This window comes from Theropithecus gelada, chromosome 5 (assembly GCF_003255815.1).
Source record: "Theropithecus gelada isolate Dixy chromosome 5, Tgel_1.0, whole genome shotgun sequence".
NCBI lineage: Eukaryota > Metazoa > Chordata > Mammalia > Primates > Cercopithecidae > Theropithecus > Theropithecus gelada.
Window position 1 is genome coordinate 86,502,658 of NC_037672.1, and position 22,759 is coordinate 86,525,416.

The 22,759-nt window shown below is 43.8% G+C and overlaps 1 protein-coding gene across 2 annotated transcripts in view; it reads right to left on the minus strand.

Moving 5' to 3' along the window:
• Positions 1-10,995, minus strand: part of TMEM165 (transmembrane protein 165) — a 30,764-nt gene extending 19,769 nt beyond the window's left edge. Inside the window, exons 1-2 of one of the 2 annotated variants that reach the window (XM_025385468.1) lie at positions 10,531-10,995; positions 3,727-3,829 (exon numbers count right to left, since the gene is read on the minus strand). In XM_025385468.1, the coding sequence (XP_025241253.1) occupies positions 3,727-3,744 (18 nt within the window). In that variant the 5' untranslated portion in view covers positions 3,745-3,829; positions 10,531-10,995. The remainder of the gene's footprint in view (positions 1-3,726; positions 3,830-10,530) is intronic. The other variant, XM_025385467.1, reaches the window with a different exon arrangement.
• Between the last annotated feature and the right edge of the window lie 11,764 nt (positions 10,996-22,759).

Sequence of the window (22,759 nt, forward strand, 5' to 3'; positions counted from 1 at the left end):
CTGCACTCCAGCCTGGGCAACAGAGTGAGACCCTGTCTCCAAACAAAGAGAAAGAAAAAAACAACTGAATGTCCATTGATAGAAAACTAGTTAAATAAATGGTAGATCCACATAACAATATTATAGAGCTAAAAAAAAAATAAGAATATTCTATATACTAATATAGAAAATCATTAAGATATTTTGAAGTTGAGAAAAAGTATATACTAAGTATGTGTGTATGTGGACGGTGTAAGTATCGTAAATACACACCAAGTCTCAAGAAACAAGTTAATGACGAATGTTTCCAGGAAAGGAACCAGAATGACTACAACAGGGGTTGGCAAACTTTTTCTAGAATACAAAAAAGGAAAAGAGACATTAACTTCTCACTTTACATTCTTCTGTATCTTCTGGAATTTTTAACTTTCACACCATTATAGACACATGCTATGCACCATTTCAAAAACCTCTTGACCCAACATCTTATGCCAGCTATGAAGGATCAATTTCGTGTAAGCTGTGACTGGCTTCGAGCAGGTCCAACCAAAAAGCACTGCTCTGTACTTACTCATTCACTACCTGGAAGTGTGGGGAGTTAATAGCTGTGGGGCAACCAATATGGAAGCTGGTTCTAAGATTCATTTCATAAGCCTCCTTGGAAGTTTCAGACGGATTCAGTACTAGTCACTCATGGAGTAGCTAACTTGAAAATACATCGGCCGGGCACGGTGGCTCAAGCCTGTAATCCCAGCACTTTGGGAGGCCAAGATGGGTGGATCACGAGGTCAGGAAATCGAGACCATCCTGGCTAACACGGTGAAACCCCATCTCTAATAAAAAATACAAAAAACTAGCCAGGCGAGGTGGCGGGCACCTGTGTTCCCAGCTACTCGGTAGGCTGAGGTAGGAGAATGGCATAAACCCGGGAGGCGGAGCTTGCAGTGAGCTGAGATCCAGCCACTGCACTCCAGCCTGGGCGACAGAGCAAGACTCTGTCTCAAAAAAAAAAAGAAAGAAAGAAAATACATCACACCTTTCCTGCATATACCTCTTTTCTGCACTGACAATGTGGAAGAATACAGGCATGTTCTGAGAACAGGAAGTAAACCATCAGAAGAATGGTTGGGGCAAGATTAGAAAGATAAACCGGGCCTGAAATCCTTCATGTTTGCGGACAAGCTCAGAGGCAAGAGGGAAGTCCTTACATATTTTGTGTAACACATAAACATGATCAAGGCACTGTGACCAATTATCAGGGCAGAGTGGAGAATACCAGCCACTGGATCAATCAGGAGGTCAGCTGCACGAAACCCGTGTTAAGGACAAATAAGAGAAGGAAAAAATTCTGCGCATGATGGAAAGAAAAACCACTAGACCTTTAAAAAATGTAGGCGGGCTGGGGGAATCAAGGATGGTGGTGAGGTTTTCTGACTGGTTGGCAGAAATATTAGTACCCTTAAAACGCCAGTATGTATTTAGTACTCTTATTATGTGTATTTAGTATGTCTTTAGTATGTGTGAAAGGGGAATAAAAACAATGGGTTTAGTTTCATATACATTCCACTTGGGGTGATAAAAAGCATTTCAAATGAAGGTTTGGAAGAGGTTATTGGAAATGGATCACCAGAGTTTAGCCTAGGACAGCTTCAAGATATGTAGGCTCAAGGTTGACAGCCTCCATGTCCTCAATAGGCTCTTGGAAACTACAACTTTAAGTGAAATGATGTAAAAGAAAACCAACTTTCTTTTCTAATCCATGTTATAATGAAACAACACTGAATTAAAATGACATGATTTGATGTCATTTCACTTAAAGTCACAATTTCCAAGAATCTATTAATGACATTAAGTGAGGACGTACTGTATCTGGTTGCTGGCAGCCCAAAATTATCAGCTAGAGATCTGCAAGTAGATGAGATTTCCAACAGATAAGGCAAAGAGATAAAGTTCAAAATATGTGCCTTAGAGAATGTCTTTATTTAAAGAAGATGGAGGGAGGAAAAAAATAGGAAAAAAAACCTATTTTAGATATTTCAAGAGCCAGGCAGCAACTAAAGCATCACAGACTGTCAGGTTAGTTTTGAGCTACTAACTAGATGCCAGATATTTTCAGATATATTGTTGCATTTGATACTCAAAAAAACTTAAGAGCTGTTTTAAGTTTTAACACAAGAAAACTGAGGTCAAACGGGCTTCATTATTCTTCCAAGTTCATACACCTGAGATGGATTCTTAAAAAGTAGAGAATTAACAGTGTCAAATGAGAACTGAAAAAGATCCCTGGATTTAGCAATTTGCTAACTTACAAGTTTCCTTCAAAAAATGGAATTTGTGGTGGCTCATGCCTATAATCCCAGCACTTTGGGAGGCCGAGGCAGGAGGATTGCTTGAGGCCAAGAATTCGAGGCCGGCCTGGGCAACATAGTGAGACCTCATCTACAGAAAAAAATAAAATAAAATAAATAAAATTAGCCAGGTGTGGTGGCATGTACCTGTAGTCCCAGCTACTTGGGAGGCTGAGGTGGGAGGATCACTTGAGCCCACGAGTTCCAGGCTGCAGTACGCTATGACTGTGCCACTGAACTCCAGCCTGGGCAACAGAGCAAGACCCTGTCTTTAAATTAAAATAAATAAATAAATAAATAAATAAATAAATAAATAAATAAATAAATTAAATAAAAAAATAAAAAAAGAATTTCAAGAAAAAGTCAAGGACTGAAGTCAGATAACAACAGACTAAAGTGAAAATACAGCAAATCCCCTAGTTAGAAGTTTGGTTTATAAAACTGAAGAAACTAATATGGCTGGGTATGGTGGCTCATGCCTGTACTCCCAGCGCTTTGGGAGGCCGAGGTGGGCAGATCTGAGGTCAGGAAATCGAGAGCTGCCTGGCAAACATGATGAAACCCCGTCTCTACTAAAAGTACAAAAAAAAAAAAAAAAAAAAAAATTAGCCAGGTGTGGTGGCACATACCTGTAGTCCTAGCTACTCGGGAGGCTGAGGTTGCAGTGAGCCAAGACTGTGCCACTACACTCCAGGCTGGGCAACAGAGCGAGACACCGTCTCAAAAAATAAAAAGAAAAAGAAAGAAAAGAAACTAATAAGTAAGATTAAACGAATGACGTTTTTCTTTTCCAAAATAGGAGGAACATACGAACACGTGTCAGCAGACATAAAGGAAGCAATGGGAAGGGAGAAAATAAAGGCACTGAGGGAACAGAATAGGAACGTGGACACAGAGAGGAGGTACGCAAAGGATGACAGTTTTGTCCAAAACATTAAAAAGGCAGAAAGTACGGGCACAGAAGAAAATACTTCGATGCATACAGGGTTAGATGCAGTGTGCAATTCCAATTTTGGTATTCCACTATTCAGTTATACAGTGTTATATAATGGTAAGTAATGAGATACTAGGGTTTTGGTACAAATACCACTATTTCTGTGTTTTAATAATGTCTGAAACACACCTTATTTACATCTCGAGAGCAGGATTAACAACTTAGATTTTTTTAAAAAAACTTGCTTAATAAAAACTCTGTTCTAGTTAACATTTTAATTCCAAATTTAAAAATTGTAAAAAAAAACAATGAAAACAGCACCTTCATTTAGAAAGTATTCTTTTATACTTTCATGATCCTCAAGAGAAGGAAGAAAAAGAAAATCAAAGAAAAAAGTAATTCCTATTCTAGTTCTAGAGTTCAAATGAACACAAATGTGACTGTATTGAAATTTGATACAGATACCTGCATCGGAATCTTCATCTATACATGATGAAACTAGAGAAGATGAAGATGCTTTCTTTGAAACAAAATCTACAGCTTGCTACCAAGAAAAAGACTGATGTCCCTGCAAAAAAAAACAAAAAAAAGTTGCTCAATAAGTTATCAAACAACAGGTGAGATTATCTGAAGATAAAGGAGTCAGAAGAAAATGCTTACAATTTGCTTAGAACTGTCTCCTGGGCACTATTAATATTAAGTCAAAAGAAGCTTTTTTTTAGGGGTTGGGTGCAGTGGCTCACGCTTGTAATCCCAGCACTTTAGGAGGCCAAGGTGGGCGGATCATGAGGTCAGGAGATGGAGACCATCCTGGCTAACACAGTGAAACACCGTCTCTATTAAAAATACAAAAAATTAGCTGGGCATGGTGGTGGGCGCCTGTAGTCTCAGCTACTCGGTAGGCTGAGGTAGGAGAATGGCGTAAACCCGGGAGGCGGAGCTTGCAGTGAGCCGAGATCCCACAACTGAACTCCAGCCTGGACAGAGCAAGACTCTGTCTCCAAAACAAAAAAAAAAGCTTTTTTTAAAAGTTGTAAAAATGTGCACAAAAAAATATATGCACTTAGGCCGGGCACAGTGGCTCATGCCTGTAATCCCAGCAATTTGGGAGGCACGGTGGGTGGACCACTTGAGGTCAGGAGCTTGAGACCAACCTGGCCAACACGGCAAAATCCTATCTCTACTATAAAAACAAAAAACAGCTGGGCCTGGGGGCATGCACCTGTAGTCCCAGTTACTCTGGAGGCTGAGGCATGAGAACTGCATGAATCCAGGAGACAGAGGTTGAAGTGAGCCAAGATCTTGCCACTGCACTCCAGCCTGGGTGACAGTGAGACTCTGTCTCAAAAAATATATATATATAAAATATTATATATTATGTTATATATTATATATATTTTATATGTTTATATATAATATATATACATGCACTTAAACAATGACACCACAGATAAACCTGATTTCGAAAGATGTCATTAAAGATAAAATATTAGGCCGGGTGCGGTGGCTCAAGTCTGTAATCCCAGCACTTTGGGAGGCCGAGACGGGCGGATCACGAGGTCAGGAGATCGAGACCATCCTGGCTAACACGGTGAAACCCCGTCTCTACTAAAAAATACAAAAAACTAGCCGGGCAAGGTGGCGGGCGCCTGTAGTCCCAGCTACTCGGGAGGCTGAGGCAGGAGAATGGCATAAACCCGGGAGGCAGAGCTTGCAGTGAGCTGAGATCTGGCCACTGCACTCCAGCCTGGGCGACACAGCGAGACTCCGTCTAAAAAAATAATAATAATAAAATAAAATAAAGATACAATATTTTAATTTTCATTATTGTGTATTTTTGTGAATTGTTTCACTATTTTTAAATACTAATGTTACTTGTTAATTTATATTAGAATTTATATTTAATAATTATTTTGTTATAAAATTATCTTTTGTTTTAATGAATGTTTATTTTTATGAATGTTATTGTTTTGTAATGTATTTATGCACTTGAAATTTATTAAATGTGTTTAGTTTCATTGATTTTTTTTTTCTTTTTTTTTTTTTTTTTTTAAGACAGAGTTTTCTTCTTGTTGCCCAGGCTGGAGTGCAGTAAGCAGCACAATCTCGGCTCACTGCAACCTCCACCTTCTGGGTCCCAGCGATTCTCCTGGGATTCTCAAGCAGGGATTACAGGCATGCACCACCACGCCCAGCTAATTTTTTGTATTTTTAGTAGAGATGGGGTTTCATCATGTTGGCCAGGCTGGTCTAGAACTCCTGACCTCAGCTGATCCACCCAACTCGGCCTCCCAAAGTGCAGGGATGACAAGCATGAGCCACTGTGCCCAGCCTTCATTGATTTTTTTTTAATGAGTTTTTTTGATGACAGACCACCACTAAATAAATTCAGTATTAATATAATTACTTTCTGAGAAGGTAATTATGAGCAGGTGTCCTGATAACTGATGGCCTCAATCTTAGCTGTACAGAGGCTAGAATTAGGAGGCTGGACTGGGTGGAGTGGGACTGCAACTTAATGAAAATAGAAAAAAGTTTAAAATGTTTTGTAGAAGGTACTCTCACAGCTGAAACATAATAAATAAATGAAATACCAAAAACAGTAAAGTAAAAATATGGTAACAAGAACTGGCACTTGGGTCAGGTAATGATTCTGCGGCTTTATTAAAAGTGCTATGCAACCAGAGTCATTCCTCTTTGGACTTCCAGAATATGCAATAAGGTATAAATGACTTTTATTAAATCTCTGATCTCCCTTAACTAAAAGGACTTATGTTTCTTATATTACATATTCTGCCCAGGGAAGGAATAAGAAAAAAAAAACATATTGAGTAAGTCACTAGAAACATAAACTGCAGAAAAGATACGATCCAAGTAATCAACAACACTTTTTATCATGGGTCTGTAAATTGGAGGTTAATCATGACTGTAAGTTCATATTACTTACCAACTTTTTTTTAACCTAATTATAGAGAAAAGTACATACTCAATGTAGCATGCCCTGTTAGAAGTTCAGTCACCTTGCTTTTAGCACCCTATAAGATACAACTAGGTTTTTATAACATTATCTTCCACTTGAATGCCTACTAACCAAGGAGAGATGCTTCCCCGCTCCATTTTCAGAAGCCCACTCTCACACAGTGGCACAAAAAAGGTTATAGTTAAATATCCTACCCTCTTAAAAGATCTACTGCATGTAGTTGCAAAGCAAATCCGTTGAAACTTACATGTTCAACTCTTGCTTACATGGCTGTTAAATTACTTGGATCATTTCTTACCTCCATCAGGTAGACTAAAAAAGCAAATGACACTTATATTACATAGTTTAGAAAACATGTGAAAGAAAAATCTTTCAGCATAGTGAGTACTGTAGATAGAGGAAAACATACTTGAGCAGTATCAAAAAGTTACATAAAAATGTAATTAAAACAAGACAAGGCCAGGCATGATGGCTCATACCTGTAATCCCACCACTTTGGCAGGCCAAGAGGGGAAGATCCCTTGAGCCCAGGAGTTTGAGAGCAGGCTGGGCAACATAGTGAGACCCAGTCTCTTAAAAAAAAAAAAAAAAAAAGGAAGACAACAAGACAGTTATATTCTACTATAATACAAAATTAGAATAAACAATAATAAATAAATGTATAACTAAAATGAATCACCAATATATGAAAATATTAAAGGGAAAAATCATATTATATTATAACCGCCCTTCCCTCCACACCCCTAGTTTTAAAGACAAGGATCCCTTCCCAGCTACTCAGAAGGCTGAGGCAGGAGGATGGCCTGAGTCCAGGAGCTGGAGGCTGCAATGAGTTATGAGCTGTAAGAAGACCTTGTCTCTATAAAAAAAATTAAATAAAACTTTAAAAGATAAGAATCCTTAAGACCATTTAACATGTTTACTGGACACTGTTTCTACCACTGTGGCATTTTGCATGGCTAGATTTTTCCTAGCTTCTTAAAAAGGATATTAGTAGCTCCACACCTACCGTTATTTCTATCTTAAAAATCCCAATATGACTAAAACTTCAACAAAATACCTGCAAAGTTACATATTTATAATCTCTCTCTCACACAATTAACTTAATCCAAAATAGTGATTGTTTTAAAATAATGTGATACTGGGGTAAATGACAGGGCTAAAAGATGAACACTAAGAGTAAAGTTCATGTATCAGCATTTCAGTTCAGTTCCTGGAGTGGACATGTCAAGCAGGGTCAGCGGAGCCCAGGAGAGACAAGCAGGGCAGTGTAAATGGGAGCCCCACTTCTAAGCATATGCCTGGGGGCAGCAGGGCAGGTAGAGGGAAAAAGATGGAGAAGCCCACTCACTACTTTGCCCCCCGCAAGTGGACTAAAGACCCTGGCTTCACATGTTAAATGATTCACACTTCTTGTACACCTCTGACATCACTCCATTATACCTCTCTGTTATCATGGGTTATTTATTACTCATGAGTTCAGTGCTTTTGATCTTCTCTCTTTAAAAAAAAAAAAAAAAAAACAAACTTTACAGGAGTCCCAGAATTAACCATATAGTCAGCTAAAACTAAATTGTCTAAACCAACACCAATCCAATAATGGTTACAAAATCACATCATATCCAGCAGATAATAAAAGCTGAATTTTCGTAATTCCATCTGGTGGATCCCTTTGCAACTTAAAGAAAAAAAAAAATGTTGGATAGACACTTAAAAATAGGGTTGTTGTTGTTTTTTCCTGGTTGAGTTTATTTTACAGCCAGTTTTTCCATAAAGGTATTTAAAAGCTGATACAAACTTGACATGCAAATACTTCTACCCAGCCTTTGAAAATTACTTAATAAATGCCAACAGACAGAGTCCTCTGGAATAGACAAAGATGAGTAAGCCAGAGTCGTGCTCTCAAGACACCCAAAAGCTAGTAGGGGCAGATAAAAACATGTACACAACTTGCAAGAACCCAAGGCAGCAAGATATGTGTGTAAACATGCCACAATATACACAATAAAGCTCCCCAAAAAAGGAGAAAGAGAAAGCTAAGCTCAAGATCAAAGAACTACACCAGCATACAATCCAAATAAACCATTAAAATCCATTAATGAATTAAATAAGTCAAAAGAGAAAGTTAAGACACAATGAATGCTAATAAAACTTAGTAAGGCATAGAAGTCCAGATTCTAACTCTGGTTCTGCTGAAAACTAGCTGTGATATTAAACCATTACTCCTTCCAAACCTAGGTTTCTCCATCCACAAACGGGAAACGGCACCTCCTCTGCCTGTTTAACGGGCTGCTGTGAGGATGAAATCGGCTCACAAAATCTTCACTTCCCAGTAACTTTAGCTCCCAGCTTCCCTCCCACACCAGAATCTCCTCATAAGCAGTTATTCAACTTCTTCCTGAGCACTTCCAGTAAGGGGAACTTCATTATTTCTCAATATCGATTACTACATCTGGGACAGCACTGATTCTTACAAATGTTCTTGCTTAGTGAAACCAAGATCAGTCTCTCAGAAATTTCTATCCTATGGTCTTACACAGAAAAACAACAGAAAACTGGAAAAGCCTAAGAAAGTAACATGTAATGAAAACATGAAACACAAAACCAATGCACCGGTGTGAGAGCTCACCAGCACTTGGGAGGCCAAGGCCGGAGAAGCGCTTAAGCCCAGGAGTTTGAGACCAAATACGGCAACACAGTGAGACTTCCTCTCTTAAAAAAAAAAAATAAACAAAAATTAGCCGGGCGTGTTAGCACACGCCTGCAGTCCCAGCTACTCAGGAGGCTGAGGTGGGAGGATCAATTAGAGTTTGCAGTGAGCCAAGATGGCGCCACTGCACTCCAGCCTGGGCGACAGAGCAAGACCCTGTCTCAACAAAGGAAAAGGAAAAGGAAAAGGAAAGGAACAGAACGGAAAGGAAAAAGGAACAGAAAGGAGAAAGGAACGGAAAGGAGAAAAGAACGGAAAGGAAAGAAGAAATGAAAGGAACGGAAAGGAAAAAGGAACGGAAAGGAGAAAAGGAGAGAGGAGAGAGGAGAGAGGAGGGAGGAAAGGAAAGGAAAGGTCAGAGATAAATCACTCTTAACCAAGAAATTTTAGGGAAGGCTTCACAGAGAGTAGGTATCTGCTGGTTCTCCAAGGTGGGAAGAGTTGATCCGTGGCTTCAAACTCTAGGTCTTTTTCTTTGAAAAGGTCTTCTGTTAGGGAGAAACTGGCAAGAGAGCACAAGGCCTGTCCCAAAGGGTTCTTGAAGCACATTCTTTTTTGCAGATGAGCACATCCCTTTAGCATATGAGCCAAGAAAGCGGTGGCCAAAAAGCCTGGAGGTGAGCTGCAGCCAGATCAGGAGAAACCTGAACATCACTCTCCTAAAAAGGCTGGACTGAAATGAGTGCAGGCAACTCACCGAAGACTTCTGACAAGATGGCAGAATTCAACGTTTGGGAAGATTAGTTACGTGGAGATGGCCTGGGTGGGAGTGGGGGTTTGAGTGCCACACTGGCCAGGATTCAGGGAGCAGATACTGGAAATGACGCGAAAGCCCACGACTGGGAGAGAGAAGAAATGTTAAAACGCTGCCAAGTGACTAAGGACTGATTCTATTAACAGATTAAAAAGTTAATTTATAATATCTATTCAGTGAAGGACAAAATACAGGATTCTGTTTTACTTATAAATGTAGTTTCGACATCCCACACCGCTGCAGGACGCTGTACTGCCGGAGACTAATTCCTCTGCGTTCCTAAAGAGTACTTCCCGCTAGCCAAAGCACGTTTTAAAAAAGTGAGAGTCATGGTTCATAATCCATATTTATTTGGCAAGAAGCACAGGCAGTGCCAAGTTGAATTTGGGTAAGCAGTTTGGGATAAGCTATTTCAACAATGAAATGGCCGATGTGATGATCCTCAGGGAATACAAAAAGCCTCCTAGCAGCCATCTGTTAAAAACTTTTTGGTAGGGATGAGTCTTTCCAGCTACTCTAAGACACATCTGATCAATAAAACGCCCATCCCTGAGCAGCACCTTGGTCCTCCGGAGATCAGCGTTTACAGCGGGCTCCTCTTGGACTCTCCCTCTCCCTTTCCCTAAAGGAGCGGGCAGGACCAGGCCTCACCGGAAAACAGCGCAGCCGACCGCCCTCCACCCCGGGAGCAGGGGCCGGGCTCGCCTCCCCCAGCAGAGGCGGCGAAGGGCGGCGCTCTCAGAGGCCTGGAGCCTGGTACCCGGCGCAGCCGGCCCCGCAGCCTCGCCCGCCCCATCCCCCGCCGCCCCGGCCCGGCCCGCTCACCTCGACCCGGGCCGGCTCGGGGCCCTGCACGGCCACCGGCTGCTGCTGCTGCTGCAGCTGCTGGGCAAGCGCCGGCGATACTTTGTTCCGGTGGCTAAGGTCTTCATCGGGGCCGGCCCGGACCGCAGCCGGGGCCCACAGCAGTGGAACCAGAAAGAGCAGAAGCAGCTGGGGCGCCGATGCGCGGCCGTTCCCTGGGGCCGCGGCCGCCATCCCGCCCGCCGGGCCGGCCGCGCACGGGCACCGCAAGAGGAAGTGCGGCGACAGGAAGCCTCGACCCCGAACAGCCTCCGCGGCGCGTCCTCACGACTCGCCGCCGCCGCCGCTTAGAGAGCAGTCAGCACCATCCGGGAAGTGCAAGCGGCGGGAGTAAGGTGAGGGGCAGGCCCCAGTCCTCTCAGGCGGCGGCTACACTGGAGTCAACCAACCGACTCCGCGCTACCCAGCCCCGGCTCCTCTCGGCCCCGTCCCTGCCCGCGACGGCCTCCCATTGGCCCGGCGTCCGCCTCGGCGTCGTGACGTCCTCGGCCAGGTTGAGGAGCGGCGCGCGCCCTCCTCCCATTGGACCCGGCGCTCCCGGCAGGTACCCGGCACCGCGTGTCCTTCCTCTGCTCGCATCCTACCCGCGCCGCGTCCCGGCCCTCCTTTCTCTGCCTCACCGTCCGAGGACTGCGGGGCTCTTCGCGTCTGCTTCGTCCTGAGCCTTCCGCCGTCATGTCCGCACCCGCTGTTCCCTGCGCTTAGTCTCTCTTAGACGTCAAATTAGCGCGAGCGCCTCTGGTTACGTGGCGCTGGCTCGCAGGCACCGCCACGCCCAGCTCTGTTCCGCTCTCCCTTGCCGAGCCTCTGTGCCACCCTCCATGCGCCCACCTACCGCCAAAAACGTTCTTAGGAGCTCAAAACGCTATTTTTTTTTTTAAGTTCTGAAATGGGATTTGGAAATAACATGACATTTTTCAAGCCTTGTTTTAAGATACTGCCTATAATTATCCCAGACCAAAAATGGCTAACGTTGCCCTCGTCCAGTATGGCCTTGACGTTTTGGGTGCATCTTGTTTTGTGTTACTCCTTAGACCCTTTAAAAATGCTGGGCTTTTGAAATGGACTGTTTAAGACTTTTGCAGGATGGAGCTTTGGGTGAGCAAGACTAGAAGACAAGAAAGGATGGTTGGTTAGGCTTGAGAATATTTTTACGTCTTCCCAAAAGAAAAGTGAGCTACCATAAGTTTGACTGAGACCGAGTCCCTAATAAAAATCGGTAGTGCTAACCATGTGCCAGGCACTAATCTAATATTACACATATTTACATACAGTAAACCTGTAGTCAGTAAAGAGCTAAGGAAGTTTATCACTAACTAAAACAAAAAATTAATTTACCAAAACAATCTGTGGGAAAGTGGGCGAACCTACTTTGAGTTCACCGAAGATACCGTGTTTGTCATAGGATAGTAAAATTTCCGTCTGTGTTTTTTTGTTTTGTTTTTCGGGTTGTTTTTGTTTTTGAGACGGAGTTTCACTCTTGTTGTCCAGGATGGAGTGCAATGGCGCCATCTCGGCTCACTGCAACCTCCGCCTTCCTGCAACCTCCGCCTCCCAGGTACAAACGATTCTCCTGCCTCAGCTTCCCGAGTAGCTGGGATTACAGGCATGGTCCACCATGCCCGGCTAATTTTGTATTTTTAGTAGAGATGAGGTTTCTCCATGTTGGTCAGGCTGGTCTCGAACTCCCGACCTCAGGTGATGCGCCCACCTTCTCCTCTCAAAGTGTTGGGATTACAGGTGTGCGCTTCCGGTCTCCGTCCATGTTGCTCTGTCCGCAGTTCCCCTTGTAAACTCCTACTCATACTTCCAAAACCTATTCAGGCCTCCACTCTCAGAAGTTTTCCCTAACACCTGCCCTTACAGAATTTGTCACTTGTTCCTTGATGTTATAGCTTTATGCATGCTTCTATTATTGTGTAAGTAGGATGCCGCCACACAGTTTGGGGGTGTGTTAAAAGAAAATTAACAAATTAGGCAAATTAACAGCGTTTAATCAAGCAAAGAACCCAAAGAATGATTTGCAAATCAAAAAGACCCCAAACCAAAGTAAGTTCAGAGAGGCTCCAGTCCTGCCGAGTGGTCGGAAAAAATAAAGTGACTTACAGAAAACGTAATTGAGGGACCAAAACAGCTGGATTGGTTATAGCTGGGGTTTGCCTTATTTGAACACGGTTTGAACAGTTGGACACTTGTGATCGGCCAAAACTCTGTGATTGGTACAAGAATAGGTTACAGTCTGTTTACACACCCAGTTAGGCTACAGTTCACTAAGTATGGGGAAACATTTAGGTTGAACTTAAAATATGTAAGGAGGCAGCTTTACACTAAATTTAACAGATGCAACTATCATCCCTGGAGTGCAAATGTTTGAGCTTTCATAAGCCAGTAATAACATAAAACCCAGAAGCCCAAACTTCTTCAACTACCTCCCTTTAATCATACAGGAATTGCTGTGCTTAAAAGGGGCCTGAAAGGGTGGCTTGAGGTCCCAAGGGAGGGACCTGAAGGGAGCAGCTTAGACTAAAGACAGAGCCAGCAGGGTGAATGTAGCAAAACTGGCTGTGTGTCCCTCATTGCTGAAAGCTGCTTTGTTTATTTTGTAGGATGGGCTGCCCACACTCCAGGGTTGTCTCAGGAAGGACTCCTGGCCAAATTCAGTCATCTCAACATATGAGGCAGTGAGGACTTCTGGGCTACAGCTGCAGGATGCTGAAGCACTAGCTCCTGAGTGTGCAGTGGCTCAGGGGCAAGGCAGCAAAGCTATTTGGCAGAAGATGTAACATAAATGGAGATAAAGCATTGGCGAACTGGCACAGTGGTGTCAGCAAAGCATCAGAGTCTTACTCTGGGCCAGAGTAAGACCTTTCTAGCCTGCCCCAGTGTCACCCTGATCCAAGGGCCCTCAGGTGCTGCCAGGCTCGGCTCTAGGTGTCTGATTCTCATGGGATTTATTTCTGTTTCCACACACATCTACCTCCTGGGGTCAGTGCTCAGGCATGCTAAATCAAGGCTGATTCTAGTTTTCACCACTTGAGGGTTTAGAGCCATCATCCTTCTAGTCCTCATTGGTGACTAACTCCCTTAAAAAAAAAAATTTAAAGGCCGGGTGCGGTGGCTCAAGCCTGTAATCCCAGCACTTTGGGAGGCCGAGACGGGCGGATCACGAGGTCAGGAGATCGAGACCATCCTGGCTAACACGGTGAAACCCCGTCTCTACTAAAAATTACAAAAAACTAGCCGGGCGAGGTGGTGGGTGCCTGTAGTCCCAGCTACTCGGGAGGCTGAGGCAGGAGAATGGCGTGAACCCGGGAGGCGGAGCTTGCAGTGAGCCGAGATCCGGCCACTGCACTCCAGCCTGGGTGACAGAGCAAGACTCCGTCTCAAAAAAAAAAAAAAAAAAAATTTAAAAACCGTAGGAGCTTTCCTGATACCTTTCTTGAAGAACAACTGAAGCTACTTATTTGACCCCCTACCCAATAAGGATGTGGGTGGCTCAACAATTCCAGGATGATTTTTTTTTTATCATAGCCTACACTGATATAGTCTTACTAAAATGTAACCACTGTCAGGCATCCTATGGAAAGAAACACTACTACATGTGCATTACATTGTATTTTATTTTATTTATGTAAATATTTTTGAGGTAGAGTCTCGCTCTGTTGCCCAGGCTGGAGTGCAGTGGCGTGATCTCAGCTCACTGCAGCCTCTGCCTCCTGGGTCCAAGCAATTCTCCTGCCTCAGCCTCCTGAGTAGCTAGGATTACAGGCGTGTGGTACCAGGCCTGGCTAATTTTTTGTATTTTTAGTGGAGATGGGTTCACTGTGTTAGCCAGGATGGTCTTGATCTCCTGACTTCATGATCTGCCCGCCTTGGCCTCCCAAAAGTGCTGGGATTATAGGTGTGAGCCACTGCACCCATCCTATATTTTATTTTTTATTTATTTATGTAGAGATGGAGTCTCGCTCTGTAGCCCAGGCTGGAGTGCAGTGGCACAATCTCGGCTCACTGCAACCTCCACCTCCCAGGTTCAAGTGATTCTCCTGGCTTAGCCTCCAAAGTAGCTGAGACTATAGGCACCCGCCACCATGCCTGGCTAATTTTTGTATTTTTAGTAGAGACGGGGTTTCACCATGTTGGCAAGGCAGGTCTCAAACTCCTGACCTCAAGTGATCCACCCACCTCGGCCTCCCAAAGTGCTGGGATTGCAGGTGTGAGCCACTGCGCCGGGTCTACACTGTATTTTAATGTCTTTTTTCCAAAATCCTTACTAGGCCTTAAGCTTCTAGATGGTAAGGTTATGCCTTTTATCTTTATATTCCTAGCACCCGGTAGATTATATAAGAAGGTAATAGGAATAGTTAGTAAAGTAGTAGTAAAACTTTATTGAATGCTATTCTGATCCAGTCAGAGCACTAAGTGTGTTACATGAATTATTTCTGTCATCATTTTTGCAAATGAGAAATTTGAGACTTAGGTCAAGGAACTTTCCCCAAATTACACAGCTAGTAAGTAGCAGAATTATGCCTCATATCTGTTTGTTGAATTCACCTATGCTCCACTTACTGAAAATCTACTTTATGAAAATTTAAACATATAAGACCAGCCAATTAATTAATGGTGAACATTTTCGTTAACTGTTAGGGAAGGCTGTTTCTCCACTCTAGGGTTCTATGAAAAGGACTATTTCCTGCCGGGTGTGGTGGCTCATGCCTGTAATCCCAGCACTTTGGGAGGCTGAGGCGGGCAGATCACGAGGTCAGGAGTTTGAGACCGGCCTAGCCAATATGGTGAAACCTCGTGCCTACTAAAAATGCAAAAGTTAGCCAGGCATAGTGGTGTGTGCCTATAGTCCCAGCTACTTGGGAGGCGGAGGCAGAAGAATCGCCTGAACCGGGGAGATGGAAGTTGCAGTGAGCCAAGACCACGCCACTGCACTCTTGCCTGGGTGACAGAGAGAAGCTCTGTCTCAGAAAAAAAAAAAAAGAAAAAGAGAAAAGGACTATTTCCTGGCCTCTCTCAGTGCCTTCATCATTCCCCTCTGATGATGTAGAGTCCATCTAAGCAGTGTAACTGAGCATATTGGGCTCAGCTCCATTGCCTTCTTCCTCTGGGGAGACGGACACCTAAAGGAAAAGCATTATCTGCTGTTCTCTGCGGGGCTTGCCCCCAGCCCAGTGCTGCATGTAACTGGGTGGGAACAGCTCTTGATTCTGGACTTCAGTATTAGCCCAGCCCACCTGGCCACCAGACTTAAAATTATTCCTTCCAACCCGGCCTCCTGTCTGTGTCACTCTCTGTTTTCATCCTCAATGTTTCAGAAATAGGGAGAAGTGAGCTATTTCCTTAACTCTTTTGGAGAACCCTCCTTCCCCATAATCAGCAAAGGGCAGATTAAAGTTTTTTGCTTTAAATAGTCCACAGAGCAAAGGTTGGTTAGAGAAGCCAGGGCAGGGAGATATAAGGAAAGAGGAAAAGCAGAAACCAGAAACTTCACGCTAAGAGTCAACTGAAGATCATTCAAATTTAAAGCACTCAGGCTGGGCACGGTGGCTCACACCTATGATCCCAGCACTTTGGGAGGCTGAGGCAGGTGTATCACCTGAGGTCAGGAGTTCGAGACCAGCCTGACCAATATGGTGAAACCCTATCTCTACTAAACATACAAAAATTAGCCGGGTGTGGTGGAATGCGCCTATGGTCCCCACTACTTGGGAGGCTGAGGCAAGAGATGGCTTCAACCTGGGAGGTGAAGGTTGCAGTGAGTTGAGATCATACCACTGCATTCCAGCCTGGGCAACAGAGCAAGACTCTGTCTCAAAAAAAAAAAAAAAAATTAAAGCACTCAGCAAATGTAAGTGAATGACGAATAGCAATTTGCAACTTGCTTGACCTTCTCAACTCTTTAAAGCACATGAAACAAACCACACTGCTACCCATCAGCTTGCTAAACCCCTTTAAATGATGGGGACCATTGTGTGGGAACTCTGCTGGTGCAGGGGAAAGGGAGGGCAACCCTTTCCCTACATTCTTGAGTTTTCCTAGGTTTCCACAAGCAGGCTGAAAATTCCAAAAAGAATGCTAAATACATGCTCCAGGTTCATTTATCCAACTGTTTACTTGCATCTCCTTCTGGATGTTTCACAGGCATTTCCAACAGAGCAAGGGCAAAACAGGTCTTTTGATCTCCCTCCAAACACCTGTTCCTCCTTCAGGCTTTCCATCTCAGTAAATGGAACCAACACCCACCATGTTAGATTACGTTCATTCCCCCATACCCCACATCCAATCCACCAGCAAATTTTATCTCTAATTCTAAAATCTATCTGAATCTGGTCACCTCTGTCTCCACTGTTACCACCTTGTACAAACCAGGTGTCATTTCTCACCCAGGCCATTAAATGGCATCCTAATTGGTCTTCCTGCCTCTGCCAATCTAGAATCTAACCAGCAGCCAGAATGAGCTTTCAAAATTAAAATAATTTCATTCCACTGCTTAAAAGTAATGACTTCTAAATGGACAGAGAATAAAGTCCAAAGCCCCTATCTCTGAATGAAAGTTTAATGTGAGCTAAGCCGGGTGCGTTGGCTCACACCTGTAATCCCAGCACTTTGGGAGGCTGAGGCAGGTGGATCACCTGAGGTCAGGAGTTCGAAACCAGCTTGGCCAACATGGCAAAACCCCATCTCTACTAAAAATAAAAAAATCAGCTGGGCACGGTGGCAGGCACCTGTAATCCCGGCTACTCAGGAGGCTGATGCAGGAGAATCGCTTGAACCCAGGAGGCAAAGGTTTCAGTGAGCCAAGATTGCACCATTGCACTCCAGCCTGGGTGACAAGAGCGAAACTCTGTCTAAAAAAAAAAAAAAAGAAAAGAAAGTTTAATGTGAGCTACCCCTGCCTCCCTGTGTGACCTCGTCTCTTGACTTTCTCCACCTCATGTGCCATGCCCAACCAAGAGCTTCTTTCCACCTCAGACTCTTTATACTTCTTCTGCTTTTCTCTTCTGAGAACATTCTTTTTTTAAGATCTTCCGGTCATTTAGGTTAAAGTTCACTTCCTCAAGAGCAGCCTTCCCAGACCACCCATCTAAAATAGACTCTTCCATTCACCCTTGTCACTCTGTCTCATTGTTGGTTCTTTTTAAGTTTGGGAATTTTTGAAAGTTTTTTCGTAGCACTTATCACTGCCTGAAATTATCTTTTTTTTTTTTTTTGAGACAGAGTCTTGCTCTGTTGCCCAGGCTGGAGTGCAGTGGTACGATCTTGGCTCAATGCAACCTCTTCCTCCTGGGTTCAAGTGATTCTTCTGCCTCAGCCTCCTGAGTAGCTGGGACTACAGGCATATGCCACCACTCCCGGCTAATTTTTGTATTTTTAATAGAGACAGGGTTTTGCCGTGTTGGCCAGGCTGGTCTCAAACTCTTGACCTCAAGTGATCTGCCCATCTTGGCCTCCCAAAGTACTAGGATTAAAGTTGTGAGCCACCACGCCTGGCCATCCTGATTATCTAATTGTTTACTTCTTTTTTTTGTTTTGTTTTGTTTTTTCAAGACAGTCTCACTCTGTAGCCCAGGCTGGAGTGCAGGGCCGTGATCTCCACTCACTGCAACCTCCGCCTCCCAAGTCCTGGTTCAAGCAGTTCTCCTCCCTCAACCTCCTCGAATAGCTGGGATTACAGGCATGCACCACCATGCCCAGCTATCTTATATTTTTAGTAGAGATGGGGTTTCACAGTGTTGGCCAGGATGGTCTTGAACTCCTGGCCCCAAGTGACGCGCCAGCCTTGGCCTCCCAAAGTGCTGGCATTACATGTGAGCCACCATGCCCGGCCTGCTTTTTGTTTTTTGAGACAGGGTGGCGTTCTGTCACCCAGGCTAGGGTGCAATGGTGTGATCTCGGCTTACCGCAACCTCTGCCTGCTGGGTTCAAGCAATTCTCATGCCTCAGCTTCCCAAGTAGCTGGAATTACAGGCATGTGCCACCATGCCCAGTTTTTTTTTTTTTAGTATTTTTAGTGAAGACAAGATTTCACCATACTGGCCAGGCTGGTTTTGAACTCTTGACCTCAAATGATCCACCCTCCTTGGCCTCCTAAAGTGCTGGGATTGGTCGGGCGCGGTGGCTCAAGCCTGTAATCCCAGCACTTTGGGAGGCCAAGACGGGCGGATCATGAGGTCAGGAGATCGAGACCATCCTGGCTAACACGGTGAAACCCCGTCTCTACTAAAAAATACAAAAATCTAGGCGGGCGAGGTGGCGAGCGCCTGTAGTCCCAGCTACTCGGGAGGCTGAGGCAGGAGAATGGCGTAAACTCGGGAGGCGGAGCTTGCAGTGAGCTGAGATCCGGCCACTGCAGTCCAGCCTGGGCAACAGAGCGAGACTCCGTCTCAAAAAAAAAAAAAAAAAAGTGCTGGGATTACAGGTGTGAGCCAGCATGCCCGGCCTTTGTTTACTTCTTATATTTATTATCTGTATTGGCAACTAAAACGTAAGTGTCATTGGGGTTGGCATCTTGTCTAAAGAGTGCCTGGCAGTAGAAAACACTCATACATGAATGAATAATTAGTTAAATGAAATTCTGACAACAAAAAGACAAAGGCAAATCTAGACACAGACATAGTCTGGCTCAAAAATACAGATTTCTGATCTGTCACAGCTTCATCTTTGAAAGTCAGCCTCATTCCATACCATTCCATACCCACTCCTTCCTCCCAAAAGGCCTGAGCAGTTTCGAAGTGGCTTCTGTGCCTTCTTTGCCCTTGGCCTGCCTCTGAGAGACAGTTCATCTGACTTTCTGCTCACTTCCTAGCGACCTTGAGTTCATTTACAGCCAAAGACAATAATGGGTCTGTAACTCACCAAGAATCCTTCAACCCAGGGCACTCCACCTCCCCCAATTATTGCCAAGTCTGGTTTAGGTCTGACAGCAACTGAGGCTCCACCCTCCATCCCCTCCATCTTCTCCATCCTCCCCCAGGTTAGGGGGAATCCTCTCTCCATTGTCAAGTCAAAGTGTGAAGTTTGATGAAGCTACTCAGGGCAGAGAGGTGGTTGGAAATTAGGTGGGGGTGATACTCTTTCATCAAATTAAGGCTTGGATATTACCAAGAAGTAGGATCAAAATTACATCAGCCAGAGAAATATAAATTCATTAGACTAGATGAGGATCTTTAAAATGAGAAAAAGTTGCAGCCATGGAGTAGAAGACCCTCTCATTCCCTCTTCCCAAACCTTGAGAGTAGAACTTCACCGCCATGAAAAGTCTATGGATGCTGAGACCTGTGCACCCCTTCTCCCTGAGGCAGGCCTACAGAATTGGGCATGAAACGGCAAAGGATGGCCTCTGCTTCCACCACCATCAGAAATGTTACATTTTCACCAGCGCACCATAATATAGCAGTATCTCATTGTGAGGTATCACCTGGAGTTCTTCATCTCATGACCAAGAAAATTAAGGAGCGTAGATGCAAAGGGTGAAGTTGCAGCGAAAGTTTAATAAGCAAAGGAAGAAAGCTCTCCACAGTGGAGAGCGGACCCGGAAGAGGGTTGCTATTTTTACAGGTGACTGCAAAGGCTTTTATAAGAAACTGGTGAGGACCGGGCATCTCATTTGCATAAGATATGAATTTCTGGTAGCTCCACTTCATCCTTCTAGTGTGAGTGTGGGCCCTTAGCTAAAGTTTTACTCCGTATTGCTTCGTTCCCCTTACTGCGCATGTGTTAGGGGATGGAATTTTCCACTGCATGCATATCTGGGCAAGTCATCTCGGTAGGCTTTTATATCTGTGTGGCTGTTGGAATGTCTTAGGCAAGGCCCCCTGTGCAGATCTCCTTATTTGTGCCTGCAGCTTGATTTTTTCAGGCCGTTCTTTTGTTTGAAAGAATTTAACCAAAGACCCACCCTAACTGATGCCTGAAAGGTTTCTTCCTTTCTCCTCTCGCAGTATCTTCCCTTGTAGACTACAGCAATGTTGAAATGTTCTTGCTAAAAAGGATGCAGGGAGAAAGACAAAGTTATAAAGTAGGCATCCACAATTTTTCCATCTTGCCCCACTCCCCAGTCTAAATGAGGGGAAAGAAAAAATTAGTGGGGTCTCCAGCCCTGTCTGAAGCAGGCATCCATTATTCTGCCAGGTCAATTGCTGCAATGGAAAGCATGACCTCAAGTTTTGTCAGATGCACCAAATTTTCAAGAGAAAAGCCAGAGAGCTGAATATTTGTGTGAAATTTCCTAATTTTTAAAAGTTGGCAATTGTATCAAATTAGGATTATACTCCACTAAATATAACATAAAATCGAAAAGAACATGCAGCATAAATGAGAGAGAAATGTTTTCCTTCATTAGAGGCAGTTCAGTGGCTCCACAGAGATCAGGGATCCAGGTTCCTTCCAGCCTTCTGCTCTACCATTCCTAGGGGGTGACCTTTATCTTCATGGCCCAGTGTGGCTGCAAGAGCTCTAGCATCCAACTTCCCAGCAGAAGGATGGAGGACTGGCTGGAAAAACAAGGAGACACAGGGTATGCTTCAGGTATGTTTTAAGGGAACTGCCGCAAAACACATCTGCTTCCATCTTATTGGCTAGAACTTAGCTGCATGGTGACAGCTAATTGCAAAGGAAGCTGGGAAATGTAGTCTCTATTTCAGAGGCGCTTTCTATAGGGAATAAAGGGAGAAAGACTCTTGGGGTCAGCAATTAATAGTCTGTGTCATAGTAACTATATCAGTCAGGGTTCTCCAGAGAAACAGAACCAGTAGGAGGCACACGGCAAATCTGAAATCTTAGAAAAGACCAGCAGGCTGGAAACTTAAGCCAGATTTTTATATTACAGTCCTTCTCCAGGAAATCTCGGATTTTGCTCTTAAGGCTGTTAACTAATTAGATGAGGCCTACCCACATTATTGACAGTAGACTCCTTAAAGTCAACTGGTTGTAGATATTAATTACATCTGCAAACTATCTTCACAGCCACATCGTTATTAGTGTTGGAACAAACAACTGAGCCCCATAGCCTAACCAAGTTGACACATATAATTAACCATTACACTAATTCACAATTTTACAAAACTATGCATACAAAACAGTAGCTGTCTATGAGCAGGGTATGACCTGCAGCCTGCCAGTTTGCAGTCCTTTCTTTGCATGTCAGAGCAAGGGACTTGGCCCTTTATATAGACCTATGATGTAATAATACCCTAACCACATACCCACCATACGACTGGAATCACACATACACTGCCACAAGAGTGGCACTTCACTGCAGTGAAGGTCCCAAAGTCCCAGACAGTATGTAGAGAAAGAGTCCTGTTTTTTGTTTGTGTTGCTTTTACCACTGTGCTGATGGAATGCTATCTGATAACACACTTTTCTGACTCCTTTCTGACTCAGAAAATTATTTTCACTGTAAAACCCAAACCTCAGTTGCTAGGTAGTGATTTAGAGTCACAGGAGGGGGCAGTGAGGGGAGAAGGCAGGGAGCTGGGGCTAAGAAAAAGCCCAGGGCTTTGTCAGCCTATAATCACCAACCATTCTACTCACCCTACTGGGTGAGACTCTTCTATACTCACCCCAGACAGTTCTTATCTGGTGCTCCTCTTTCAAAGCTGTCATGCTGTAAAGTTGTGTTGTCACTGATTTGTAAGAGCGGTTTATATATTGTGAATATTTATTTTTTCTTTCTTATAAGTATTGTAATTGGTTTTTCTAATTTTTAAAACATTGTTTGTGATGTCTTATACTGTAATTCTGTACAGGCTTACAGCTTTTCTGAGTCTATTTGAATAATATAAGTACTAGAAATGTGGCTAAAATGGGCCCATTAAAAGCATTGGGCCAGGCACAGTGGTTCATGTCTGCAATCCCGGCACTTTGGAAGACTGAGGTGGGCAGATTGCTTGAGCTCAGGAATTTGAGACCAGCCTGGGCAACATGGTGAAATTCCATCTCTACAAAAAATTAAAAAAAAAAAACAGCTGAGTATGGTGGCATGTGCCTGTAGTCTCTGCTACTTGGGAGGCTGAGGCAGGAAGATCACTTAAGCCCAGGAGATAGAGGCTGCAGTGAGATATAATTGCACCACTGTCCTCCAGCCTAGGTGACAGAGTGAGGAAAAAATAAAAATGAAAAGAAGGAAGAAAAAAAAGCATTGACACACTTCTTTTTTTTTTTTTTTTTTTTTTTTTTTTTT